The following is a 22,781-nucleotide window of genomic DNA, read 5'->3' as shown; positions in this document are numbered from 1 at the left end:
ATCCCTTTAAATGAATCATCCAGTGCATTTATTACTTAACAGGGAGTCATTAAACCACATGAGCAGACAAATTGTGTTATTTCACATACACATGAGGTCTCTTCGGTGCACAGTGCTACACACGCCACCCAGCTTTCCTGAGCACCTGCCAGGCACGCTGCTTGCCTTCTTGCAAACACAGGGTGACATAACCAGGCTGTACTTTCCCTCTTTGTGGTTGTGGGTACGTACAGTGCTTAAAAAATGAAATAAAATGATATAAAAGGCAAAAACAATGCAAAAATAAAAGACATAAATACAAAATCAGATGAGACCTTTTTGATGGCGGAGTCACCGTGGACATTAGAAGCGGTCTGTAATTCTCGTTGTCTCATGGGTCTGCAATAACGGCCCCTCAGCCCTCAACCTGGTCAAGATGGCTAATTGTGTGCACGAAATGACGGTGCAAAGATATCATGGTAATTTATGTTGCATTTCCCCACAGTGGAATAATACTTCCATATTTCTGGGAATTCTCTCACCGTCCTGGACGCATTGCACGACTATGATAAATCCATCACTGATATTACATTGCGGTGGTTTCACGTGACTGGAAAGCCTGAAGATTGGAACCATAGAAGCGATTATGTCCCTGATCACAGAAATATCTGTGCATTGTGCGGACATCAGATTATTGTAGATATGGCTCGGAAATATTCCATTGTGCCATGTGATGTCCCTGGTGCTACCTTAGGGGCAATTATCATTCAAAGATATGTTATTTATTTTACTCACTTATACAGCACCATTAATTCCGCAGCGCTTTACAGACATCATCATCGCTGTCCCCATCGGGGCTCACAATCTACATTCCCTATCAGTTTGTCTTTGGAATGTGGGAGGAAACTGGAGAAATCAGAGGAAACCTACGCAAACATGGGGAGAACATACAAACTCCTTGCAGATGTCATCCTTGGTGCGATTTGTATTGACGACCCTAGCGCTGCAAAGCAACAGTGCTAATCACTGAGCCACCGTATAATGCTAACCACATAGATACCGTACAGTTCTAACAACTGAGCCACAATACAGTACTAACCACTGAGCTATTGTACAGTACTAACCACTGAGCCATTGTACAGTACTAACCACTGAGCCATTGTACAGTGCTAACTACTGAGCCATTGTACAGTGCTAGTCACTGAGCCACTGTACAGTACTAACCACTGAGCCATTGTAGCGTGCTAACTACTGAGCCAATGTAGAGTGCTAACCACTGAGCCATTGTACAGTGCTAACTACTGAGCCACTGTACAGTGCTAACCACTGAGCCATTGTACAGTGCTAACCACTGAGCCATTGTACAGTGCTAACTACTGAGCCACTGTACAGTGCTAACTACTGAGCCATTGTACAGTGCTAACCACTGAGCCATTGTACAGTGCTAACTACTGAACCACTGTACAGTGCTAACCAGAGCCATTGTACAGTGCTAACCACTGAGCCATTGTACAGTGCTAACTACTGAGCCACTGTACAGTGCTAACCACTGAGCCATTGTACAGTGCTAACTACTGAGCCACTGTACAGTGCTAACCACTGAGCCATTGTACAGTGCTAACTACTGAGCCACTGTACAGTGCTAACTACTGAGCCAATGTAGAGTGCTAACCACTGAGCCATTGTACTGTTCTAACCACTGAGCCATTGTACAGTGTTAATCACTGAGCCTCTGTGCTGCTCATATTAGCACTTCTTTGCTAGGGATAAGACGCAGAGAGTATTTGGTCTCCCTGTGGACTGACACACCGCTAATTTGTCTGGGGGATGAGGATAATTATTATGGTGGATGGCGGCAGCTCGCGGTGCAGGAGGATGTCTGCTGTCATTCCACTAATCTGCAGGTACAAATATATATTCCATATTGTGGAAGAAGGTTTTTTTGTTTCTTTTGTTTACTTCATCTTGTTTTAGTTGTCATAATATAACAACTTCTCTATTCACAATCAAAGCTGCATTTTTCTTGGTAAAAAAATTTCTTTTTTTCAAGGGTTGTACTATAACTGGACTCAGAGATGTGAACAAGTATCTAAGTCCTAACTGTAGCCATCATCTGTACACCCACTGACGTAACTGGAAACCAGCAGCTTTGGATGTGACTAGAGGACGACAACAGTGTAATAAAAATAGGTAATGTTACGTGTTCAGGGCACCCCCCCACCTCATTCCCCTGACGTTACACTCTGGCACTACTTACTATGTTATCACTCATGGCACTTTTCAGAATTAGGTTACATGTCACATGTGGCGTTTTTGCAGCGGGTTTTTTCTTATTTCTGAAGCCAAATTCGTAAAAATTTTGTTTTTTGCTTTTTTTTTAATTTATTTGTTTTTGCTGCATTTTTTTCTGTGATTTTTTTTGGGTGCTTGTTACATGTGTAAGTTTAATAAAGTTAAAGTTATTCATCAAAAACACAGCGGAAAAAAATGCTACAAAAGCACAGCAAAATCGGTTTCCTGTGTTTTTGTTGCAGCGGTTTGCACTTTCTACTCCTCCTTGGTCAGGGCCTCATCTGGATACTGTGTCCAGTTCTGGGCTCCACATTGTAAAAAAGACATTGAAAAACTGGAGCAAGTTTAGAGAAGAGCGACCGGGATGGTGAGTGGACTTCAAAGGATCTGGGAATGTTTAGCTGCAAAAAAGAAGAGGAGACTTAATAGCTGTCTACAAATATCTGAAGGGCTGTCACAGTGTAGAGGGATCATCATTATTCTCATTTACACTTGGAAACACGAGAAGCAATGGGATGAAACTGAAAGGGAGAAGATACAGATTAGATATTAGAAAAAACTTTTTGACATTGAGGGTGATCACTGAGTGGAACAGGCGGCCACGAGAGGTGGTGAGTTCTCCTTCAATGGAAGTCTTCAGAGGCTGGACAGACACCTGTCTGAGATGTTTAGTGACTTGAGCAGGGGGTTGGAACAGATGACCCCGGAGGTCCCTTCCAACTCTACCATTCTACGATTCATCATTGCTTTAATTTGCGCTTTATTCTTTCTTTTTCAACCTTTTTTAAGTTAACTTCACTTGGTTTCATGCTGTTGTTTTTTTCCATTATTATTGGCATCTTTTTCCTTATCCAAATGTTTTAGCCTAATTTATCATTTGAGACATTTAAAAAATGTTGTGACAGAGACAAACACTGTGATACATAGAGGCTGACAGAGACAAACACTCCATATTCTTTATTGAAAATCGAAAACAAAATGATTTTTAAACCAAACATGCCCTCATTAAGTTTAAAAAAAATGCTCCTGAAATGTCAAAATCTTTAAAGTTAAAATATTATTATTATTATTATTAAATTTCCTAAGTTCCTATAACATTAAATATGCAACAAACCAAAGTTGTAGAACTTTCCAAACTTCAGTTCCTACTCATTCACAGACAGCGCTAGCTGCATGCATGGTCATACAATGGATCAATTGTTCTGTGACTCCACCCACCGGACTCCTAAGAACAGAAGAAGCCGTGAATTTAATCAATATGTTAATACAGAATGTTTTTACACAAAACTATTTATACATCCGCTCAGCTCCTTCTTCTCTGTAACTTGCCGCTGGTAGATTGGGTGCATTTTTATGGTGACAGATGCCTTAGTGAGTAGTTAAATGATCAGGTGGGTAAATATTCACAATTGCATGACCCCTATGGGCAATGAAAATCATTAAAGGATATAGACACCTTTGATTTTGAGAACATTATTGCCACTCGTCCATGTATCAGCGCAGCTTCAGTCCTGGACTGATTTCTCTTCCTGCAGCCTATATCTTCTCTACCTAATGCCGAGGACTTTCCCCGCAGAGTTTGCAGCAGTTGTCTATCTGTTTTTCTAAACCGGTACACAACCTATGTGATTCCTTCTGTGCTTTCTTGCCTATCTACGACCTGTGTGATCTGCCCTCCTTGAAGACATGGATGCATTCTCCCCTCTCCACTCTCCGATCTGCCATGTAAAACCTCTGCTGCATCTAACACACCGTCAGGAGCAGCGTGCGACAGTATACAATATATCAGCAGGACAACCAGTTAGGTGAAGGAGTTGTACAGGTTCTACAGCTGCAAAAATGGTAGAAAACTGAAAAAAATTACAGCATTGAGCTTCAGAGATAATCTAAGAACACATGATTCCAAATACACAACAGTGGCATAAAGTGACCACATAGTGCTATATTTCGCTAACATGATAGAGTATAATAGACCCCACATGGTAATGTGATGGCAGGTGATTATAAAGTTAGTACCCCCACAGTGCAGCACGGTGGCTGAGACCCCCAGGGGCATTCGCCCCATTTTCCTATGTTATAATCAGGTCCTTTTTTTGTTGCATTTGACTTTTACGTTCTATAGCCCCCATTTTTGTTATTAGAAGGACCCCTGTATCCTCTTCGGGGCCCAGCTGTATCCTACAACCTCTCGCCACGACATTGTGAACTCGCTGATACCTGGCGAGTTCCTCGCACACACCCGTAATTCATGGTATCCTGAGTCCCTAGATCCACGCGTCCCGCACGAGAGGCTCCGTTATTGGAAAACCCTAGAGCAAGGAAGCAGAACACCGAGGTTAATGGATGACAGACAATGAAGGAGCAGATCAAGGTTGTGCTGACCCCTGGGAAGAGTCTTGTCCCTCTTCTTACCTGCAGGGACCGGTGGGCTCTGCTGTTCATCAATGTCCTCATAGAAGCGGCTCCGACCTGGCCCTGAGATGTCCATCATCTGCTGTGGGACCAAAAGGACCCGGCAAAAGTCCTACCGGCCGCAGGAGACCCCACCATGGCTGCTCAGCTTCTTCTTCGCACTTCAGGTAATCGATGATACTCTGACGTGATCAGATCAGTGTTGCAAAACTGCACCTCCCATCATGCGGCTGTCATAGGATGCTAGGAGTTGTAGTTTTGTAACAGCTGGAGAGGTGAGTAACCCCTTCTCATGTACAGCACCATGGAATTAATGGTGCTATATAAATAAATAATAATAATGAGTCAATGACTTTGGGACAATGAACTTGATATTTGACTGTTGCGCTCCCCTGCAGCACCTCTTGGTCCAGACGTCTCTGCTCTGCACCTGTCACAGCCTCTTCCTGCAGCATCATCCGCTGACACCCCAAGATCAGAGTCGTTTCTTGGCCCGGAGCCTCTTCGTCTGTGGCATCAGCACCAGTTTACAAAGTAGTCTGGGAACAAGGTATCGTGGCGCGACACCGACATGCTGCAATGTAACGGGGAGTCCAGAGAAACAGTTATTCTTTACAATGCCGATATGCTTTTCAATATCTCTGCTTGCTGACAGTGAATATATATAGATATTGTAACTTAAGCAGCTGGGAAAACAGACTTTTAAATGGAAGGAGATTAATACTCGTGTTGTCAGCGTTGCACATTTTTTGCATTTGTGGTATTCTGGGTGAGAGGTGCAGTCAGATGCGCCAAATTAATTAAGAAATGTGCGCCTTCTAAGTGAAATGAGCGCATCTTACAACTGCCATGCGGCACTGTTGGAAGTGTTCGTCCGCCAGGCGCTGATGTACGGATCCGCGGTACTTTACAGCACATGGTGGAGGATCTGTCACCAGGTCAAGAGGGTCCAGTTTTTGCTCTTATTTTATACCCGTTGTATACTACTCACCATACGGCTCCAGAGAAATGGGACTTTTTATTTAGTGCTACTTTTAATGGTCTTTAGTAAATAAACGTGGCTCCCAGGGTAATTATGCAGAGCATCATAAGGACACGCCCCCAGAGAATATATAAGACACGCCCCATTGATAATGCAATAAATCTATAGATTGTATAAATCTGGGAACCATTATCATCCACAAAATAATGGGTCACTGCGTTGAGTTTTCCTCCATAAATATATCCAAAATATATTATAGTATAGTGTATATCTACTACCATGGAAAACATTAGGACTGAAGTGGATTTAGTTAAGTGTACATAGAAATAGTGTCCTACCATTTTGTATACACAGCTACTCTGCAGAGCTATCTGTTTTTATGTTTACAAAGTACTGAATGTGTCAAATATGTGAAAAATGTGCAGCCCGCGCTCCACAGATTAACTATTCTGCTTAATAAGCAGAGGATCATGTAACGCTCTCAGGATATTATGTCACTTGTGCAGGTTACATAATACATTATAGGACTTCTGATTGATTGTGATGAATAGTGAACAATGAGAAAACAAAAGATAGGGTTTTACTAGACCCCATGGCGGTTCCTCTATATCTGTAACATGTGGCTTCCAAACTATTACGAAATTACATGACTCCCAAGTTATATTTCCACAGTTGTTTTTTTTTTTTTTTTACTATTTTAGTGGCTAAATACAATTCTGATCATACTAATAAACATTTTTGCTTGTCGACATTTTCTGAGACCTGTGACTTTTTCATTTTTCTATTCATGGAGCTGGGTGGTGGCTTGATTTTTTTTTTTGTGGTGAACTGTATTGTTTAAAAGTAACATTTTGGACACATATGATGAAAAAACATCATATGTGCCCATTATGATTTATATTGCATTTTTCATAGATCAAAAAAATAAAATTTTGGTGTTTGCTTCTTTTGACGGCATTTAACATGGAATGAATACATTTATAATGTCATAGATCGTGCTCTTACAGAAGTGGCAAGTAACAAATTTGCTTTTTTTAATTTATTTTTAAATATATTTATTTTTAATTGGGAAATGTGGGGGATTAGGGGAATTGTTTAATTTTTTTTAATTTTTTACTTTACAGTTTATTTTTTTTCTAGCAACCTTGCTCCTGTAATGCAGCATATAGTGAAAATGATGGTTGTTTCTGAAGCTCAGCTTGTTGTTGGGTTTCATATCAGTGCCAAGATGGTGATGATGGAGCCTTCAGAAGGAAGAACTGATGGGTGCCTGAATAGTTGCGCAACCAGGATCAAACAACGTAAATGCTGCGGTCATAGATTGTCACTGGTATTAGGTGGTTTGATTGCTGCTGTTAAACGCCGGCTCTGACAGTATAACAGTCAGCACCTGCCCATCTATGGAGCAGGCACAGCTCCGGAGCTGCACCATGCATCGGCCTGGTCTCTCGAGTGATGCCGCTCCCAGAGATGGGTCTTTTATTTCGAGGTTAAGTCCCTTTTAATCTACTGCAGGATGATTCTGTGTCACAGTGACTTCTCTATAATACAAAGGTCGTACTACCACCCAACTTGCTTTGTCAGTAGACTGTCTGCACTTTGTGCTGCACTGTAGTTTTCTTCTTGTTCCTTTGTTTTGTGAGCACCCTTCTAGTACCAGGGTGAACACAATGCAGGATCTACAGAGTCGGTGTGTACTGTGCATCGTGACTGTACACATCTGTATGGAACCTGAGACATTGGGTCACCTATAATGAATGGTGCATTTGGTGCAGAGAAGGCACCGCATTGTAACCCATGACGGTACCCAATAGTTTAACTGATATTGTTGAAATATAGTTTTTGTCTGTTAGATATGTTCACTGGTTTTCTGTTTGGGTTGCAGATGAGAATCCGATTTATAAAGTTTTGGTCTAAAACTTCTACTGTTTTGTGTATGCAGCTCCTATGCATAGCAATATGACTTCCCTTGCTACAGACTATAAGCAATTCCCATGTAGTAATATTATACAGTATTAGGATCTAACTGTCTTCTAGATTTGATAAAATAAATGCAACTTTTTATACTTTGGTCTTGATTCTAAATGATTTACCGGTTTGTGTATGCAGCACTTATGCAGAACTATGTGACTCCTTGATTGCAATAATCTGTAGACACAAAACAGCACAGTAAAACCAAAAACACTCCATTGCAAAAAATCAGAGTAATCAGCAAGTGCTAGTAAAAAGATGTAAAAAACAGGGTATTTGGTTGATACGTTTTTTGCAAAAATTGTATACTAAGCTGCTCTACCAAACTTCACGGTATACCCATATAGAGCAGTCCTAACTGATGTATGCAATCCCTATCTGATGTATTTAAAAACATGATCATCTGTATATTACCTGTATGAGCAGGGTTCAGAGAGGAAATGTCCATGTGGACATGCTGAATGGAACAGCTTTTGTGCAGATAGCCCACAAGGAGTGATGGAGACCTCCCTAGTCTTGTAGACACAAGAGAACAATTATGGAAACAGAAACACATGGGCTACTTGCACAGTGAACAAGTCTGTAGGAACATGTTCACACACCACCACGTGTGAACATGTTCCTACAGACTTGTTCACTGTGCACTTGTTCACAAGTTGGCATACATGCATCGTATAGGAGCATGTTCACACTGTGGTCATTTGACAGACAAAACCCAAGATAGAAACCAACTGAACATATACTCAGCTGTAAGTAAATACCAATAGTACATGTAAATAATATAGGGGACTTAGTAAACACCATTTTCCCACCGTGACAAGGTGTACCCCAATCGTGATGGTCCGATGTACCATGTAGGTCTGGATTCACAGCTACTTAGCTCAGACAATTGTATCAAAACCTCCGCTGTCAGAAGTCTTAAATCTGTTCAGGTTTTGTATTATAAAAAGTGTTCCTGTTCACTGATAGCAATCAGAGACCTTCAAAATAGTGAGAAATTTAAAGCCATATATTACAACAGGATATGAGTTTGTCGAATGTCCTCATGAAGGTATTTCATGGCTCGCTCATCTTTGGGGTAGGGACTGATGAGAGCTGATTAGTGGTCCACAGAATATGAGCGATGATTGGACGGGACTGGTGCTGACTATCTGTATTTCCCAGGTTACCCTTGGTGCAGACCCCGACTTTCGAGCTGCTCATCCCGGCCATAATCCTCAACAAATACAACGCTGGGAGTGACGCTCCCGCAGGAATGGGTGAGTCTCATGTATCACTCCATGTAACACCAAGATAACATGATACATTGTGTCACCACCCAAAAAATAAACTCAGCTGTTGCAAAACTACAATCCCCAGCATTCCCTGCCAGCCCAGTATGGACATGGGCACAAATTCATCCCATTTCCCATCACATTGCTGAACTCTGTTCCTACAGATGATCGAGGTCCGGTGAATTGCACAGAATTCTCATGTGAACCGCGCGACAATGTTCTCCGGCCAATCAGAGAGGTCAGTGAGACCTTTCTATCAGTTAGAACATTTCTTTTTATAAGAAAGTTTAAATATTTATGAAAAATAGATGTAAACAGTGAATGAAGCAGAACAGCACAGCGCCACGCACCGCGTAGTGGCCATTCTCAGGTACTGCAGCTCTGTTCTTATTGAAGTGAATGGGAGCTGATCTGCAGGACCTGGCCGCTGCTGAAGTCCGCAGGCCACTAGTACAATCTGTTTTCTGCAGGTGTCGGGGGCTCTGCTAGTCTCTGGACTCCTGCAGGTTCTCTTTGGAGTTTCTGGACTCTGGGGTTGGATTTTGCAGTTCTGCGGCCCTATGGTTCTTGCACCAGTGCTCTCCATTATCGGACTTTCCTGCTACAAACCTGCGGCCACACTCTGTGCCTCCAACTGGGGGATCTCTATGAGGTGAGTGCTCCAAAACGTTTTACCTGTTAGCACAAGAAGGAGGATTTATACTCTAGTCCCATCCAGAGCTGCATTTAAAACTTCTGTAGCTGCAAGAAGAATTTATTCAGTTGCTTCCTATCATTTATTCTAGTCACATCCAGAGCTGCATTCACAGGTCTGCACTTAGATTGCATCTTCCACTTTAGTGACATCCAGAGCTGCATTCACAGTTCTGCACTTAGATTGCATCTTCTACTTTAGTGACATCCAGAGCTGCATTCACAATTCTGCTTTTACATTAGATCGTATTATCCAGTCAAAAGTGCAATTACAATTCTGCAGTGACATCATATCTTTTACTGAAGTCACATCCAGAGCTGCATTTCAAATTCTGCTCTCATTATGTCTTCTACTTGAATGACATCCAGAGCTGAAGTCTGAATTCTGCCGCCCCTGCCGATAATGTGCTGCTTGTACATGTCGCTTCACACCACCTGCATCTCCCACAATGCGATGGTGCCGGTGATGATCGATCTCTGAATGATGTTTCTTATGTTGCAGCCTCATTGCAGTGAGTGGACTATTGTCACAAACGCTCCGCTGTGTGCACCTGCCTCTGTGTACCCGGGCCGGGGTGGAGAAGAGATACGCGCCTGTGCTCCGCATGCTCTCCGTAAGTCCGCAGGTTACCGTATGATCCGCACGGGACATTACTGGCGTCACATAGACCTCACCGCTCTCTGCTGCTTCTCAGCTGTTCCTCCCGATCTCCTGCATCTGGATCGTCTGCAGCTTCTGGGCTCCTGACCCCGTGGAGTTTCCTAGTGACGTCCGTCAGGTCCAGAACACGCCGGTGGTCACTACGGAGAATCCACAACAGACGCAGTCGGCACCGACAGGGAACTTCACCGAACCGGCACCATGGTTTTATTTCCCATATCCTGGTAAAATATACCTGTCCTGTGATACTATCTGCTGAGCTGTGTATCTAATCCTATCCTGTGTGATACTGACTGCTGAGCTGTGTATCTAATCCTATCCTGTGTGATACTGCCTGCTGAGCTGTGTATCTAATCCTATCCTGTGTGATACTGTCTGCTGAGCCGTGTATCTAATCCTATCCTGTGTGATACTGACTGCTGAGCTGTGTATCTAATCCTATCCTGTGTGATACTGACTGCTGAGCTGTGTATCTAATCCTATCCTGTGTGATACTGACTGCTGAGCTGTGTATCTAATCCTATCCTGTGTGATACTGACTGCTGAGCCGTGTATCTAATCCTATCCTGTGTGATACTGACTGCTGAACTGTGTATCTAATCCTATCCTGTGTGATACTGACTGCTGAGCCGTGTATCTAATCCTATTCTGTGTGATACTGACTGCTGAACTGTGTATCTAATCGTATCCTGTGTGATACTGACTGCTGAGCTGTGTGTCTAATCCTATCCTGTGTGATACTGACTGCTGAGCTGTGTATCTAATCCTATCCTGTGTGATACTGACTGCTGAGCTGTGTATCTAATCCTATCCTGTGTGATACTGACTGCTGAACTGTGTATCTAATCCTATCCTATGTGATACTGTCTGCTGAGCTGTGTATCTAATCCTATCCTGTGTGATACTGTCTGCTGAGCTGTGTATCTAATCCTATTCTGTGTGATACTGACTGCTGAACTGTGTATCTAATCCTATCCTGTGTGATACTGTCTGCTGAGCTGTGTATCTAATCCTATCCTGTGTGATACTGACTGCTGAGCCGTGTATCTAATCCTATCCTGTGTGATACTGACTGCTGAGCCGTGTATCTAATCCTATCCTGTGTGATACTGACTGCTGAACTGTGTATCTAATCGTATCCTGTGTGATACTGACTGCTGAGCTGTGTATCTAATCCTATCCTGTGTGATACTGACTGCTGAGCTGTGTATCTAATCCTATCCTGTGTGATACTGACTGCTGAACTGTGTATCTAATCCTATCCTGTGTGATACTGACTGCTGAGCCGTGTATCTAATCCTCTCCTGTGTGATACTGTCTGCTGAGCTGTGTATCTAATCCTATCCTGTGTGATACTGTCTGCTGAGCCGTGTATCTAATCCCATCCTGTGTGATACTGACTGCTGAGCTGTGTATGTAATCCTATCCTGTGTGATACTGACTGCTGAACTGTGTATCTAATCCTGTCCTGTGTGATACTGACTGCTGAACTGTGTATCTAATCCTATCCTGTGTGATACTGACTGCTGAACTGTGTATCTAATCCTATACTGTGTGATACTGTCTGCTGAGCTGTGTATCTAATCCTATTCTGTGTGATACTGACTGCTGAACTGTGTATCTAATCGTATCCTGTGTGATACTGACTGCTGAGCTGTGTATCTAATCCTATCCTGTGTGATACTGACTGCTGAACTGTGTATCTAATCCTATCCTGTGTGATACTTTCTGCTGAGCTGTGTATCTAATCCTATCCTGTGTGATACTGACTGCTGAACTGTGTATCTAATCGTATCCTGTGTGATACTGACTGCTGAACTGTGTATCTAATCGTATCCTGTGTGATACTGACTGCTGAGCTGTGTATCTAATCCTATCCTGTGTGATACTGACTGCTGAACTGTGTATCTAATCCTGTCCTGTGTGATACTGACTGCTGAACTGTGTATCTAATCCTATCCTGTGTGATACTGACTGCTGAACTGTGTATCTAATCCTATCCTGTGTGATACTGACTGCTGAACTGTGTATCTAATCCTATCCTGTGTGATACTGTCTGCTGAGCTGTGTATCTAATCCTATTCTGTGTGATACTGACTGCTGAACTGTGTATCTAATCCTATCCTGTGTGATACTGTCTGCTGAGCTGAGTATCTAATCCTATCCTGTGTGATACTGACTGCTGAGCTGTGTATCTAATCCTATCCTGTGTGATACTGTCTGCTGAGCTGTGTATCTAATCCTATCCTGTGTGATACTGTCTGCTGAGCTGTGTATCTAATCCTATTCTGTGTGATACTGACTGCTGAACTGTGTATCTAATCGTATCCTGTGTGATACTGTCTGCTGAGCTATGTATCTAATCCTATTCTGTGTAATACTGACTGCTGAACTGTGTATCTAATCCTATCCTATGTGATACTGACTGCTGAACTGTGTATCTAATCCTATCCTGTGTGATACTGTCTGCTGAGCTGTGTATCTAATCCTATTCTGTGTGATACTGACTGCTGAACTGTGTATCTAATCGTATCCTGTGTGATACTGACTGCTGAGCTGTGTATCTAATCCTATCCTGTGTGATACTGACTGCTGAGCTGTGTATCTAATCCTATCCTGTGTGATACTGACTGCTGAGCTGTGTATCTAATCCTATCCTGTGTGATACTGTCTGCTGAGCTGTGTATCTAATCCTATCCTGTGTGATACTGTCTGCTGAGCTGTGTATCTAATCCTATCCTATGTGATACTGTCTGCTGAGCTGTGTATCTAATCCTATCCTGTGTGATACTGACTGCTGAGCTGTGTATCTAAACTTATCCTATGTGATACTGTCTGCTGAGCCGTGTATCTAATCCCATCCTGTGTGATACTGACTGCTGAGCTGTGTATCTAATCCTATCCTGTGTGATACTGACTGCTGAACTGTGTATCTAATCCTATCCTGTGTGATACTGTCTGCTGAGCTGTGTATCTAAACTTATCCTATGTGATACTGTCTGCTGAGCTGTGTATCTAATCCTATCCTGTGTGATACTGACTGCTGAGCTGTGTATCTAAACTTATCCTATGTGATACTGTCTGCTGAGCCGTGTATCTAATCCCATCCTGTGTGATACTGACTGCTGAGCTGTATATCTAATCCTATCCTGTGTGATACTGTCTGCTGAGCTGTGTATCTAATCCTATCCTCTGTGATACTGTCTGCTGAGCCATGTATCTAATCCTATCCCGTGTGATACTATCTGCTGTGTATCTAATCCTATCCTGTGTGATACCGTCTGCTGAGCTGTGTATCTAATCCTATCCTGTGTGATACTGTCTGCTGAGCTGTGTATCTAATCCTATCATGTGTGATACTGACTGCTGAGCTGTGTATCTAATCCTATCCTGTGTGATACTGTCTGCTGAGCCGTGTATCTAATCCTATCCAGTGTGATACTGCCTGCTGAGCCATGTATCTAATCCTATCCCGTGTGATACTATCTGCTGTGTATCTAATCCTATCCTGTGTGATACTGTCTGCTGAGCCATGTATCTAATTCTATCCCGTGTGATACTATCTGCTGTGTATCTAATCCTATCCTGTGTGATACTGTCTGCTGAGCTGTGTATCTAATCCTATCCTGTGTGATACTGTCTGCTGAGCTGTGTATCTAATCCTATCCTGTGTGATACTGACTGCTGAGCATCTAATCCTATCCTATGTGATACTGTCTGCTGAGCCGTGTATCTAATCCTATCATGTGTGATACTGTCTGCTGAGCCGTGTATCTAATCCTATCCTGTGTGATACTGTCTGCTGAGCCATGTATCTAATCCTATCCCGTGTGATACTATATGCTGTGTATCTAATCCTATCCTGTGTGATACTGTCTGCTGAGCTGTGTATCTAATCCTATCCTGTGTGATACTGTCTGCTGAGCCGTGTATCTAATCCTATCCCGTGTGATACTGTCTGCTGAGCTGTGTATCTAATCCTATCCAGTGTGATACTGCCTGCTGAGCCATGTATCTAATCCTATTCCGTATGATACTATCTGCTGTGTATCTAATCCTATCCTGTGTGATACTGTCTGCTGAGCCATGTATCTAATCCTATCCCGTGATACTATCTGCCGTGTATCTAATCCTATCCTGTGTGATACTGTCTGCTGAGCTGTGTATCTAATCCTATCATGTGTGATACTGTCTGCTGAGCCATGTATCTAATCCTATCCCGTGTGATACTATCTGCTGTGTATCTAATCCTATCCTGTGTGATACCGTCTGCTGTGTATCTAATCCTATCCTGTGTGATACCGTCTGCTGAGCTGTGTATCTAATCCTATCCTGTGTGATACTGTCTGCTGAGCTGTGTATCTAATCCTATCATGTGTGATACTGACTGCTGAGCTGTGTATCTAATCCTATCCCGTGTGATACTGTCTGCTGAGCTGTGTATCTAATTCTATCCAGTGTGATACTGACTGCTGAGCCGTGTATCTAATCCTATCCCGTGTGATACTGTCCGCTGAGCTGTGTATCTAATTCTATCCAGTGTGATACTGCCTGCTGAGCCATGTATCTAATCTTATCCCGTGTGATACTATCTGCTATGTATCTAATCCTATCCTGTGTGATACTGTCTGCTGAGCTGTGTATCTAATCCTATCCTGTGTGATACTGTCTGCTGAGCTGTGTATCTAATCCTATCCAGTGTGATACTGACTGCTGAGCTGTGTATCTAATCCTATCCCGTGTGATACTATCTGCTGTGTATCTAATCCTATCCTGTGTGATACTGTCTGCTGAGCTGTGTATCTAATCCTATCCTGTGTGATACTGTCTGCTGAGCTGTGTATCTAATCCTATCATGTGTGATACTGACTGCTGAGCTGTGTATCTAATCCTATCCTGTGTGATACTGTCTGCTGAGCCGTGTATCTAATCCTCTCCTGTGTGATACTGTCTGCAGAGCTGTGTATCTAATCCTATCCTGTGTGATACTGTCTGCTGAGCTGTGTATCTAATCCTATCATGTGTGATACTGACTGCTGAGCTGTGTATCTAATCCTCTCCTGTGTGATACTGTCTGCAGAGCTGTGTATCTAATCCTCTCCTGTGTGATACTGTCTGCAGAGCTGTGTATCTAATCCTATCCTGTGTGATACTGTCTGCTGAGCCGTGTATCTAATCCTATCCTGTGTGATAGTGTCTGCTGAGCCGTGTATCTAATCCTATCCTGTGTGATACTGACTGCTGAGCTGTGTTCCTATAGGTGCCCACACACTTTTGATAACTGCTGGCTAAATCCAGTGATCACTATTCCTCCTGACATCCCCATAAACACTAATCTCTGCTCTATGACACTGACTACACAGGAGCCCTGGGGTGGCCGCATCTAAGTCTGGAGACGGCCGCTGTAGGAGGAGCAATGGCCACGATCAGCAGTCTTTCTTCTCTGGGATCTTACATCCTATGTGCTCGGTTGTTGAACTGTCCACCGCTCCCTCCACATTCATGTAATCGAGGGATCAGTATGGAGGGGATTGGGAATATCTTATCTGGAATTATAGGCAGCGTCTGCGGAACAGGATCTAATATTCCCAGTGCTGGAATCACAGGAATCACACAGGTAACCTGAGCAGCAGCTGTGAAAATAATCCAACTGATATGTGCACATAGGGGCAGTATTATAGTAGTTATATTCTCATACATAGGAGCAGTATTATAGTAGTTATATTCTTGTACATGGGAGCAGTATTATAGTAGTTATATTCTTGTACATAGGAGCAGTATTATAGTAGTTATATTCTTGTACATAGGAGCAGTATTATAGCAGTTATATTCTTGTACATAGGAGCAGTATTATAGTAGTTATATTCTTGTACATAGGGGGCAGTATTATAGTAGTTATATTCTTGTACATAGGGGGCAGTATTATAGTAGTTATATTCTTGTACATAGGAGCAGTATTATAGTAGTTATATTCTTGTACATAGGAGGCAGTATTATAGTAGTTATATTCTTGTACATAGGGGCAGTATTATAGTAGTTATATTCTTGTACATAGGGGCAGTATTATAGTAGTTATATTCTTGTACATAGGAGCAGTATTATAGTAGTTATATTCTTGTACATAGGGGCAGTATAATAGTAGTTATATTCTTGTACATAGGGGCAGTATTATAGTAGTTATATTCCTGTACATAGGAGCAGTATTATAGCAGTTATATTCCTGTACATAGGGGCAGTATTATAGTAGTTATATTCTTGTATATAGGGGGCAGTATTATAGTAGTTATATTCTGTACATAGGAGGAGTATTATAGTAGTTATATTCTTGTACATAGGAGCAGTATTATAGTAGTTATATTCTTGTACATAGGGGCAGTATTATAGTAGTTATATTCTTGTACATAGGAGCAGTATTATAGTAGTTATATTCTGTACATAGGAGCAGTATTATAGTAGTTATATTCCTGTACATAGGGGCAGTATTATAGTAGTTATATTCTGTACATAGGAGCAGTATTATAGTAGTTATATTCCTGTACATAGGAGCAGTATTATAGTAGTTATATTCTGTACATAGGAGGAGTATTATAGTAGTTATATTCTTGTACATAGGAGCAGTATTATAGTAGTTATATTCTTGTACATAGGGGCAGTATTATAGTAGTTATATTCTTGTACATAGGAGCAGTATTATAGTAGTTATATTCTTGTACATAGGGGCAGTATTATAGTAGTTATATTCTTGTACATAGGGGCAGTATTATAGTAGTTATATTCTTGTACATAGGGGCAGTATTATAGTAGTTATATTCTTGTACATAGGGGCAGTATTATAGTAGTTATATTCTTGTACACAGGGGGTCAGCATTATAGTAGTTATATTGCACATTGAGGGCTGTTTTATAGCGGTCCTGACACCCTTTGCCTTCCAGGTGGGCTCACGCCACTCAGCTCATCTTTGTGCCCTACTCTTCATCTTCTTGGGCTGTTCGCCACGGGTGTCTCAGGTCCTACTGACGATCCCTTCTGCTGTCCATGGTACGATTACCTTGTAGAACGACCTCCGGGCCTTTGTCTGCTGATCTCGGGTGATTCTGTCTCACAACCAGAAAATATTTTTTATATGACGGAGTTTGTGGCTCAGGGTGCGATTTTCCTTGCAGGGGCCACTCTTTCCCTGACGTTCTCCATGGCCGTGGGTGGTGGAATTTCTTTCTTCCAGTATGCGGACATTGACTCAGGAAGGAACATCTTCATTGTAGGCTTCACCATGTTCATGGCTTTGCTGGTTCCACGCTGGCTTCATGGTGTGCCAACAACACTGGACACAGGTGAGGTCAACGCTTTGTCGTGTGGCTCTGTGTGTAAAGTGACCTGTGGCCGCTCAGGTTTTGGCGTCGCTCTTCTCTCGGCTCCAGGTTCCCCAGCGCTGGACATGCTGCTCCTTTCGCTTCTGACAACTCCGATATTCCTGGGGGGGATATTCTCATTTATTTTGGACAACACAGTTGAAGGTGAGAATAAGCAAAGTGAAAAACAAATGAATCATAAAACCCATACAATACACAGAAGATCCAGGGGGGTCACCACTAAAGGTCTCGTCTTCACTGGTTTGGCTACATTATTGCAGCTCTCCCATCTATTTATAATGATACAATGGAAAATATATTTTGTTTCTTTCACTTAACTTACAGGGTTACAGTCTGTTTAGAAAGGATCGTAAAAATCGGAGAGGAGGAGGGGTTTGTCTCTATGTAAAGTCTTGTCTAAAGTCCACTTTAAGGAAGGATATTAGCGAAGGAAATGAGGATGTCGAGTCCATATGGGTCGAAATTCATGGAGGGAAAAATGGTAACAAAATTCTCATTGGGGTCTGTTACAAACCCCCAAATATAACAGAAAGCATGGAAAGTCTACTTCTAAAGCAGATAGATGAAGCTGCAACCCATAATGAGGTCCTGGTTATGGGGGACTTTAACTACCCGGATATTAACTGGGAAACAGAAACCTGTGAAACCCATAAAGGCAACAGGTTTCTGCTAATAACCAAGAAAAATTATCTTTCACAATTGGTGCAGAATCCAACCAGAGGAGCAGCACTTTTAGACCTAATACTATCTAATAGACCTGACAGAATAACAAATCTGCAGGTGGTTGGGCATTTAGGAAATAGCGACCACAATATTGTGCAGTTTCACCTGTCTTTCACTAGGGGGACTTGTCAGGGAGTCACAAAAACACTGAACTTTAGGAAGGCAAAGTTTGAACAGCTTAGAGATGCCCTTAATCTGGTAGACTGGGACAATATCCTCAGAAATGAGAATACAGATAATAAATGGGAAATGTTTAAGAACATCCTAAATAGGCAGTGTAAGCGGTTTATACCTTGTGGGAATAAAAGGACTAGAAATAGGAAAAACCCAATGTGGCTAAACAAAGAAGTAAGACAGGCAATTAACAGTAAAAAGAAAGCATTTGCACTACTAAAGCAGGATGGCACCATTGAAGCTCTAAAAACTATAGGGAGAAAAATACTTTATCTAAAAAACTAATTAAAGCTGCCAAAAAGGAAACAGAGAAGCACATTGCTAAGGAGAGTAAAACTAATCCCAAACTGTTCTTCAACTATATCAATAGTAAAAGAATAAAAACTGAAAATGTAGGCCCCTTAAAAAATAGTGAGGAAAGAATGGTTGTAGATGACGAGGAAAAAGCTAACATATTAAACACCTTCTTCTCCACGGTATTCACGGTGGAAAATGAAATGCTAGGTGAAATCCCAAGAAACAATGAAAACCCTATATTAAGGGTCACCAATCTAACCCAAGAAGAGGTGCGAAACCGGCTAAATAAGATTAAAATAGATAAATCTCCGGGTCCGGATGGCATACACCCACGAGTACTAAGAGAACTAAGTAATGTAATAGATAAACCATTATTTCTTATTTTTAGGGACTCTATAGCGACAGGGTCTGTTCCGCAGGACTGGCGCATAGCAAATGTGGTGCCAATATTCAAAAAGGGCTCTAAAAGTGAACCTGGAAATTATAGGCCAGTAAGTCTAACCTCTATTGTTGGTAAAATATTTGAAGGGTTTCTGAGGGATGTTATTCTGGATTATCTCAATGAGAATAACTGTGTAACTCCATATCAGCATGGGTTTATAAGAAATCGCTCCTGTCAAACCAATCTAATCAGTTTTTATGAAGAGGTAAGCTATAGGCTGGACCATGGTGAGTCATTGGACGTGGTATATCTCGATTTTTCCAAAGCGTTTGATACCGTGCCGCACAAGAGGTTGGTACACAAAATGAGAATGCTTGGTCTGGGGGAAAATGTGTGTAAATGGGTTAGTAACTGGCTTAGTGATAGAAAGCAGAGGGTGGTTATAAATGGTATAGTCTCTAACTGGGTCGCTGTGACCAGTGGGGTACCGCAGGGGTCAGTATTGGGACCTGTTCTCTTCAACATATTCATTAATGATCTGGTAGAAGGTTTACACAGTAAAATATCGATATTTGCAGATGATACAAAACTATGTAAAGCAGTTAATACAAGAGAAGATAGTATTCTGCTACAGATGGATCTGGATAAGTTGGAAACTTGGGCTGAAAGGTGGCAGATGAGGTTTAACAATGATAAATGTAAGGTTATACACATGGGAAGAAGGAATCAATATCACCATTACACACTGAACGGGAAACCACTGGGTAAATCTGACAGGGAGAAGGACTTGGGGATCCTAGTTAATGATAAACTTACCTGGAGCAGCCAGTGCCAGGCAGCAGCTGCCAAGGCAAACAGGATCATGGGGTGCATTAAAAGAGGTCTGGATACATGATGAGAGCATTATACTGCTTCTGTACAAATCCCTAGTTAGACCGCACATGGAGTACTGTGTCCAGTTTTGGGCACCGGTGCTCAGGAAGGATAAAATGGAACTAGAGAGAGTACAAAGGAGGGCAACAAAATTAATAAAGGGGATGGGAGAACTACAATACCCAGATAGATTAGCGAAATTAGGATTATTTAGTCTAGAAAAAAGACGACTGAGGGGCGATCTAATAACCATGTATAAGTATATAAGGGGACAATACAAATATCTCGCTGAGGATCTGTTTATACCAAGGAAGGTGACGCGCACAAGGGGGCATTCTTTGCGTCTGGAGGAGAGAAGGTTTTTCCACCAACATAGAAGAGGATTCTTTACTGTTAGGGCAGTGAGAATCTGGAATTGCTGCCTGAGGAGGTGGTGATGGCGAACTCAGTCGAGGGGTTCAAGAGAGGCCTGGATGTCTTCCTGGAGCAGAACAATATTGTATCATACAATTATTAGGTTCTGTAGAAGGACGTAGATCTGGGGATTTATTATGATGGAATATAGGCTGAACTGGATGGACAAATGTCTTTTTTCGGCCTTACTAACTATGTTACTATGTTACTATGTTACTTATGTCCAGGAACTCTGCAAGAAAGAGGATTAACGTCAAATGTGTTCTCCTGGGACCCAGCATCCGAAGAAGAACCACACAGGAGCCAAGAGAGAGAGCTGGCACAGACGTATGGACTCCCCCCAGTCCTGGCGTGCCTCGTACCAGCCACATACCCATTCACCCAGCTGTGCCCTCCGCCAACTAAGAACATCGTGATTGCAGGAGGAGAAGATGGCAAACTGCTGTCAGGACCTGGGAGAGATATAGAGCTGGGACGTGTCAGGAGCCCGGACCGTCCCGCGGCCTCGTCATAGTCAATACTGCAGTATATAAGTGGTGTGTAAAGGACTAAATGTGATGAGTCTTGTCCGTCTCCAATAGCATCTCCCCCTAAGGTTCTTCATCACTGAATAGATATCCAGAACTGCAAGGAAGACTGACACATGACTAAAGAAGCAGGAGAAAGGAGAAGAACACAAGCCTGTGCTATTCTCCAGAGCTGCACTCACTATTCTGCTGGTGCATTCACTGTTTACATACATTACATTACTGATCCTGAGTTACATCCTGTATTATACTCCAGAGCTGCACTCACTATTCTGCTGGTGCAGTCACTATGTACATACATTACATTACTTATCCTGCACATACAACACACAGGCTCTCCATGCATGTGTTGTGACAGTGAGTATAATACAGGATGTAACTCAGGATCAGTAATGTAATGTATGTACACAGTGACTGCACCAGCAGAATAGTGAGTGCAGCTCTGGGATATAATACAGGATGTAACTCAGGATCAGTAATGTAATGTATGTACACAGTGACTGCACCAGCAGAATAGTGAGTGCAGCTCTGGGGTATAATACAGGATGTAACACAGGATCAGTAATGTAATGTATGTACACAGTGACTGCACCAGCAGAATAGTGAGTGCAGCTCTGGGGTATAATACAGGATGTAACTCAGGATCAGTAATGTAATATATGTACACGGTGATTGCACCAGCAGAATAGTGAGTGCAGCTCTGGGGTATAATACAGGATGTAACTCAGGATCAGTAATGTAATGTATGTTCACAGTGACTGCACCAGCAGAATAGTGAGTGCAGCTCTGGGGTATAATACAGGATGTAACTCAGGATCAGTAATGTAATGTATGTACACAGTGACTGCACCAGCAGAATAGTGAGTGCAGCTCTGGGGTATAATACAGGATGTAACTCAGGATCAGTAATGTAATGTGTGTACACAGTGACTGCACCAGCAGAATAGTGAGTGCAGCTCTGGAGTATAATACAGGATGTAACTCAGGATCAGTAATGTAATGTATGTACACAGTGACTGCACCAGCAGAATAGTGAGTGCAGCTCTGGGGTATAATACAGGATGTAACTCAGGATCAGTAATGTAATGTATGTACACAGTGACTGCACCAGCAGAATAGTGAGTGCAGCTCTGGAGAATAATACAGGATGTAACTCAGGATCAGTAATGTAATGTATGTACACAGTGACTGCACCAGCAGAATAGTGAGTGCAGCTCTGCAGTATAATACAGGATGTAACTAAGGATCAGTAATGTAATGTATGTACACAGTGACTGCACCAGCAGAATAGTGAGTGCAGCTCTGGAGTATAATACAGGAGGTAACTCAGGATCAGTAATGTAATGTATGTACACAGTGACTGCACCAGCAGAATAGTGAGTGCAGCTCTGGGGTATAATACAGGATGTAACTCAGGATCAGTAATGTAATGTATGTACACAGTGACTGCACCAGCAGAATAGTGAGTGCAGCTCTGGGGTATAATACAGGATGTAACTCAGGATCAGTAATGTAATGTATGTACACAGTGACTGCACCAGCAGAATAGAGAGTGCAGCTCTGGAGTATAATACAGGATGTAACTCAGGATCAGTAATGTAATGTATGTACACAGTGACTGCACCAGCAGAATAGTGAGTGCAGCTCTGGAGTATAATACAGGATGTAACTCAGGATCAGTAATGTAATGTATGTACACAGTGACTGCACCAGCAGAATAGTGAGTGCAGCTCTGGGGTATAATACAGGAGGTAACT

At 42.3% G+C, this 22,781-nt stretch overlaps 1 protein-coding gene across 1 annotated transcript; it reads left to right on the top strand.

The window, feature by feature from the left end:
• The first annotated feature begins 4,588 nt into the window (after positions 1-4,588).
• Positions 4,589-21,198, top strand: SLC23A3 (solute carrier family 23 member 3). Its single transcript, XM_069735306.1, has 12 exons — positions 4,589-4,850; positions 5,082-5,233; positions 8,801-8,895; positions 9,075-9,148; positions 9,381-9,562; positions 10,106-10,217; positions 10,299-10,488; positions 15,628-15,881; positions 17,197-17,302; positions 17,428-17,595; positions 17,683-17,778; positions 20,725-21,198. The coding sequence occupies exons 1-12, from the start codon at positions 4,752-4,754 to the stop codon at positions 21,009-21,011; spliced, it is 1,815 nt and encodes a 604-aa protein (XP_069591407.1). The 5' UTR covers positions 4,589-4,751; the 3' UTR covers positions 21,012-21,198.
• Positions 21,199-22,781: the final 1,583 nt, after the last annotated feature.

Source organism: Ranitomeya imitator, chromosome 7 (genome assembly GCF_032444005.1).
Source record: "Ranitomeya imitator isolate aRanImi1 chromosome 7, aRanImi1.pri, whole genome shotgun sequence".
NCBI lineage: Eukaryota > Metazoa > Chordata > Amphibia > Anura > Dendrobatidae > Ranitomeya > Ranitomeya imitator.
Note: the sequence above shows the minus strand (reverse complement) of the source record. Positions and strands in the feature narration are given on the sequence as shown.

Coding starts and splice junctions, on each gene's coding strand:
- SLC23A3 (XM_069735306.1), top strand. CDS start 4,752: ATGTCCATCATCTGCTGTGGGACCAAAAGGACCCGGCAAAAGTCCTAC. Junction 10,218..10,298: donor CTGTGCTCCGCATGCTCTCC/GTAAGTCCGCAG, acceptor GCTGCTTCTCAG/CTGTTCCTCCCGATCTCCTG. Junction 17,303..17,427: donor GATCCCTTCTGCTGTCCATG/GTACGATTACCT, acceptor TTTTCCTTGCAG/GGGCCACTCTTTCCCTGACG.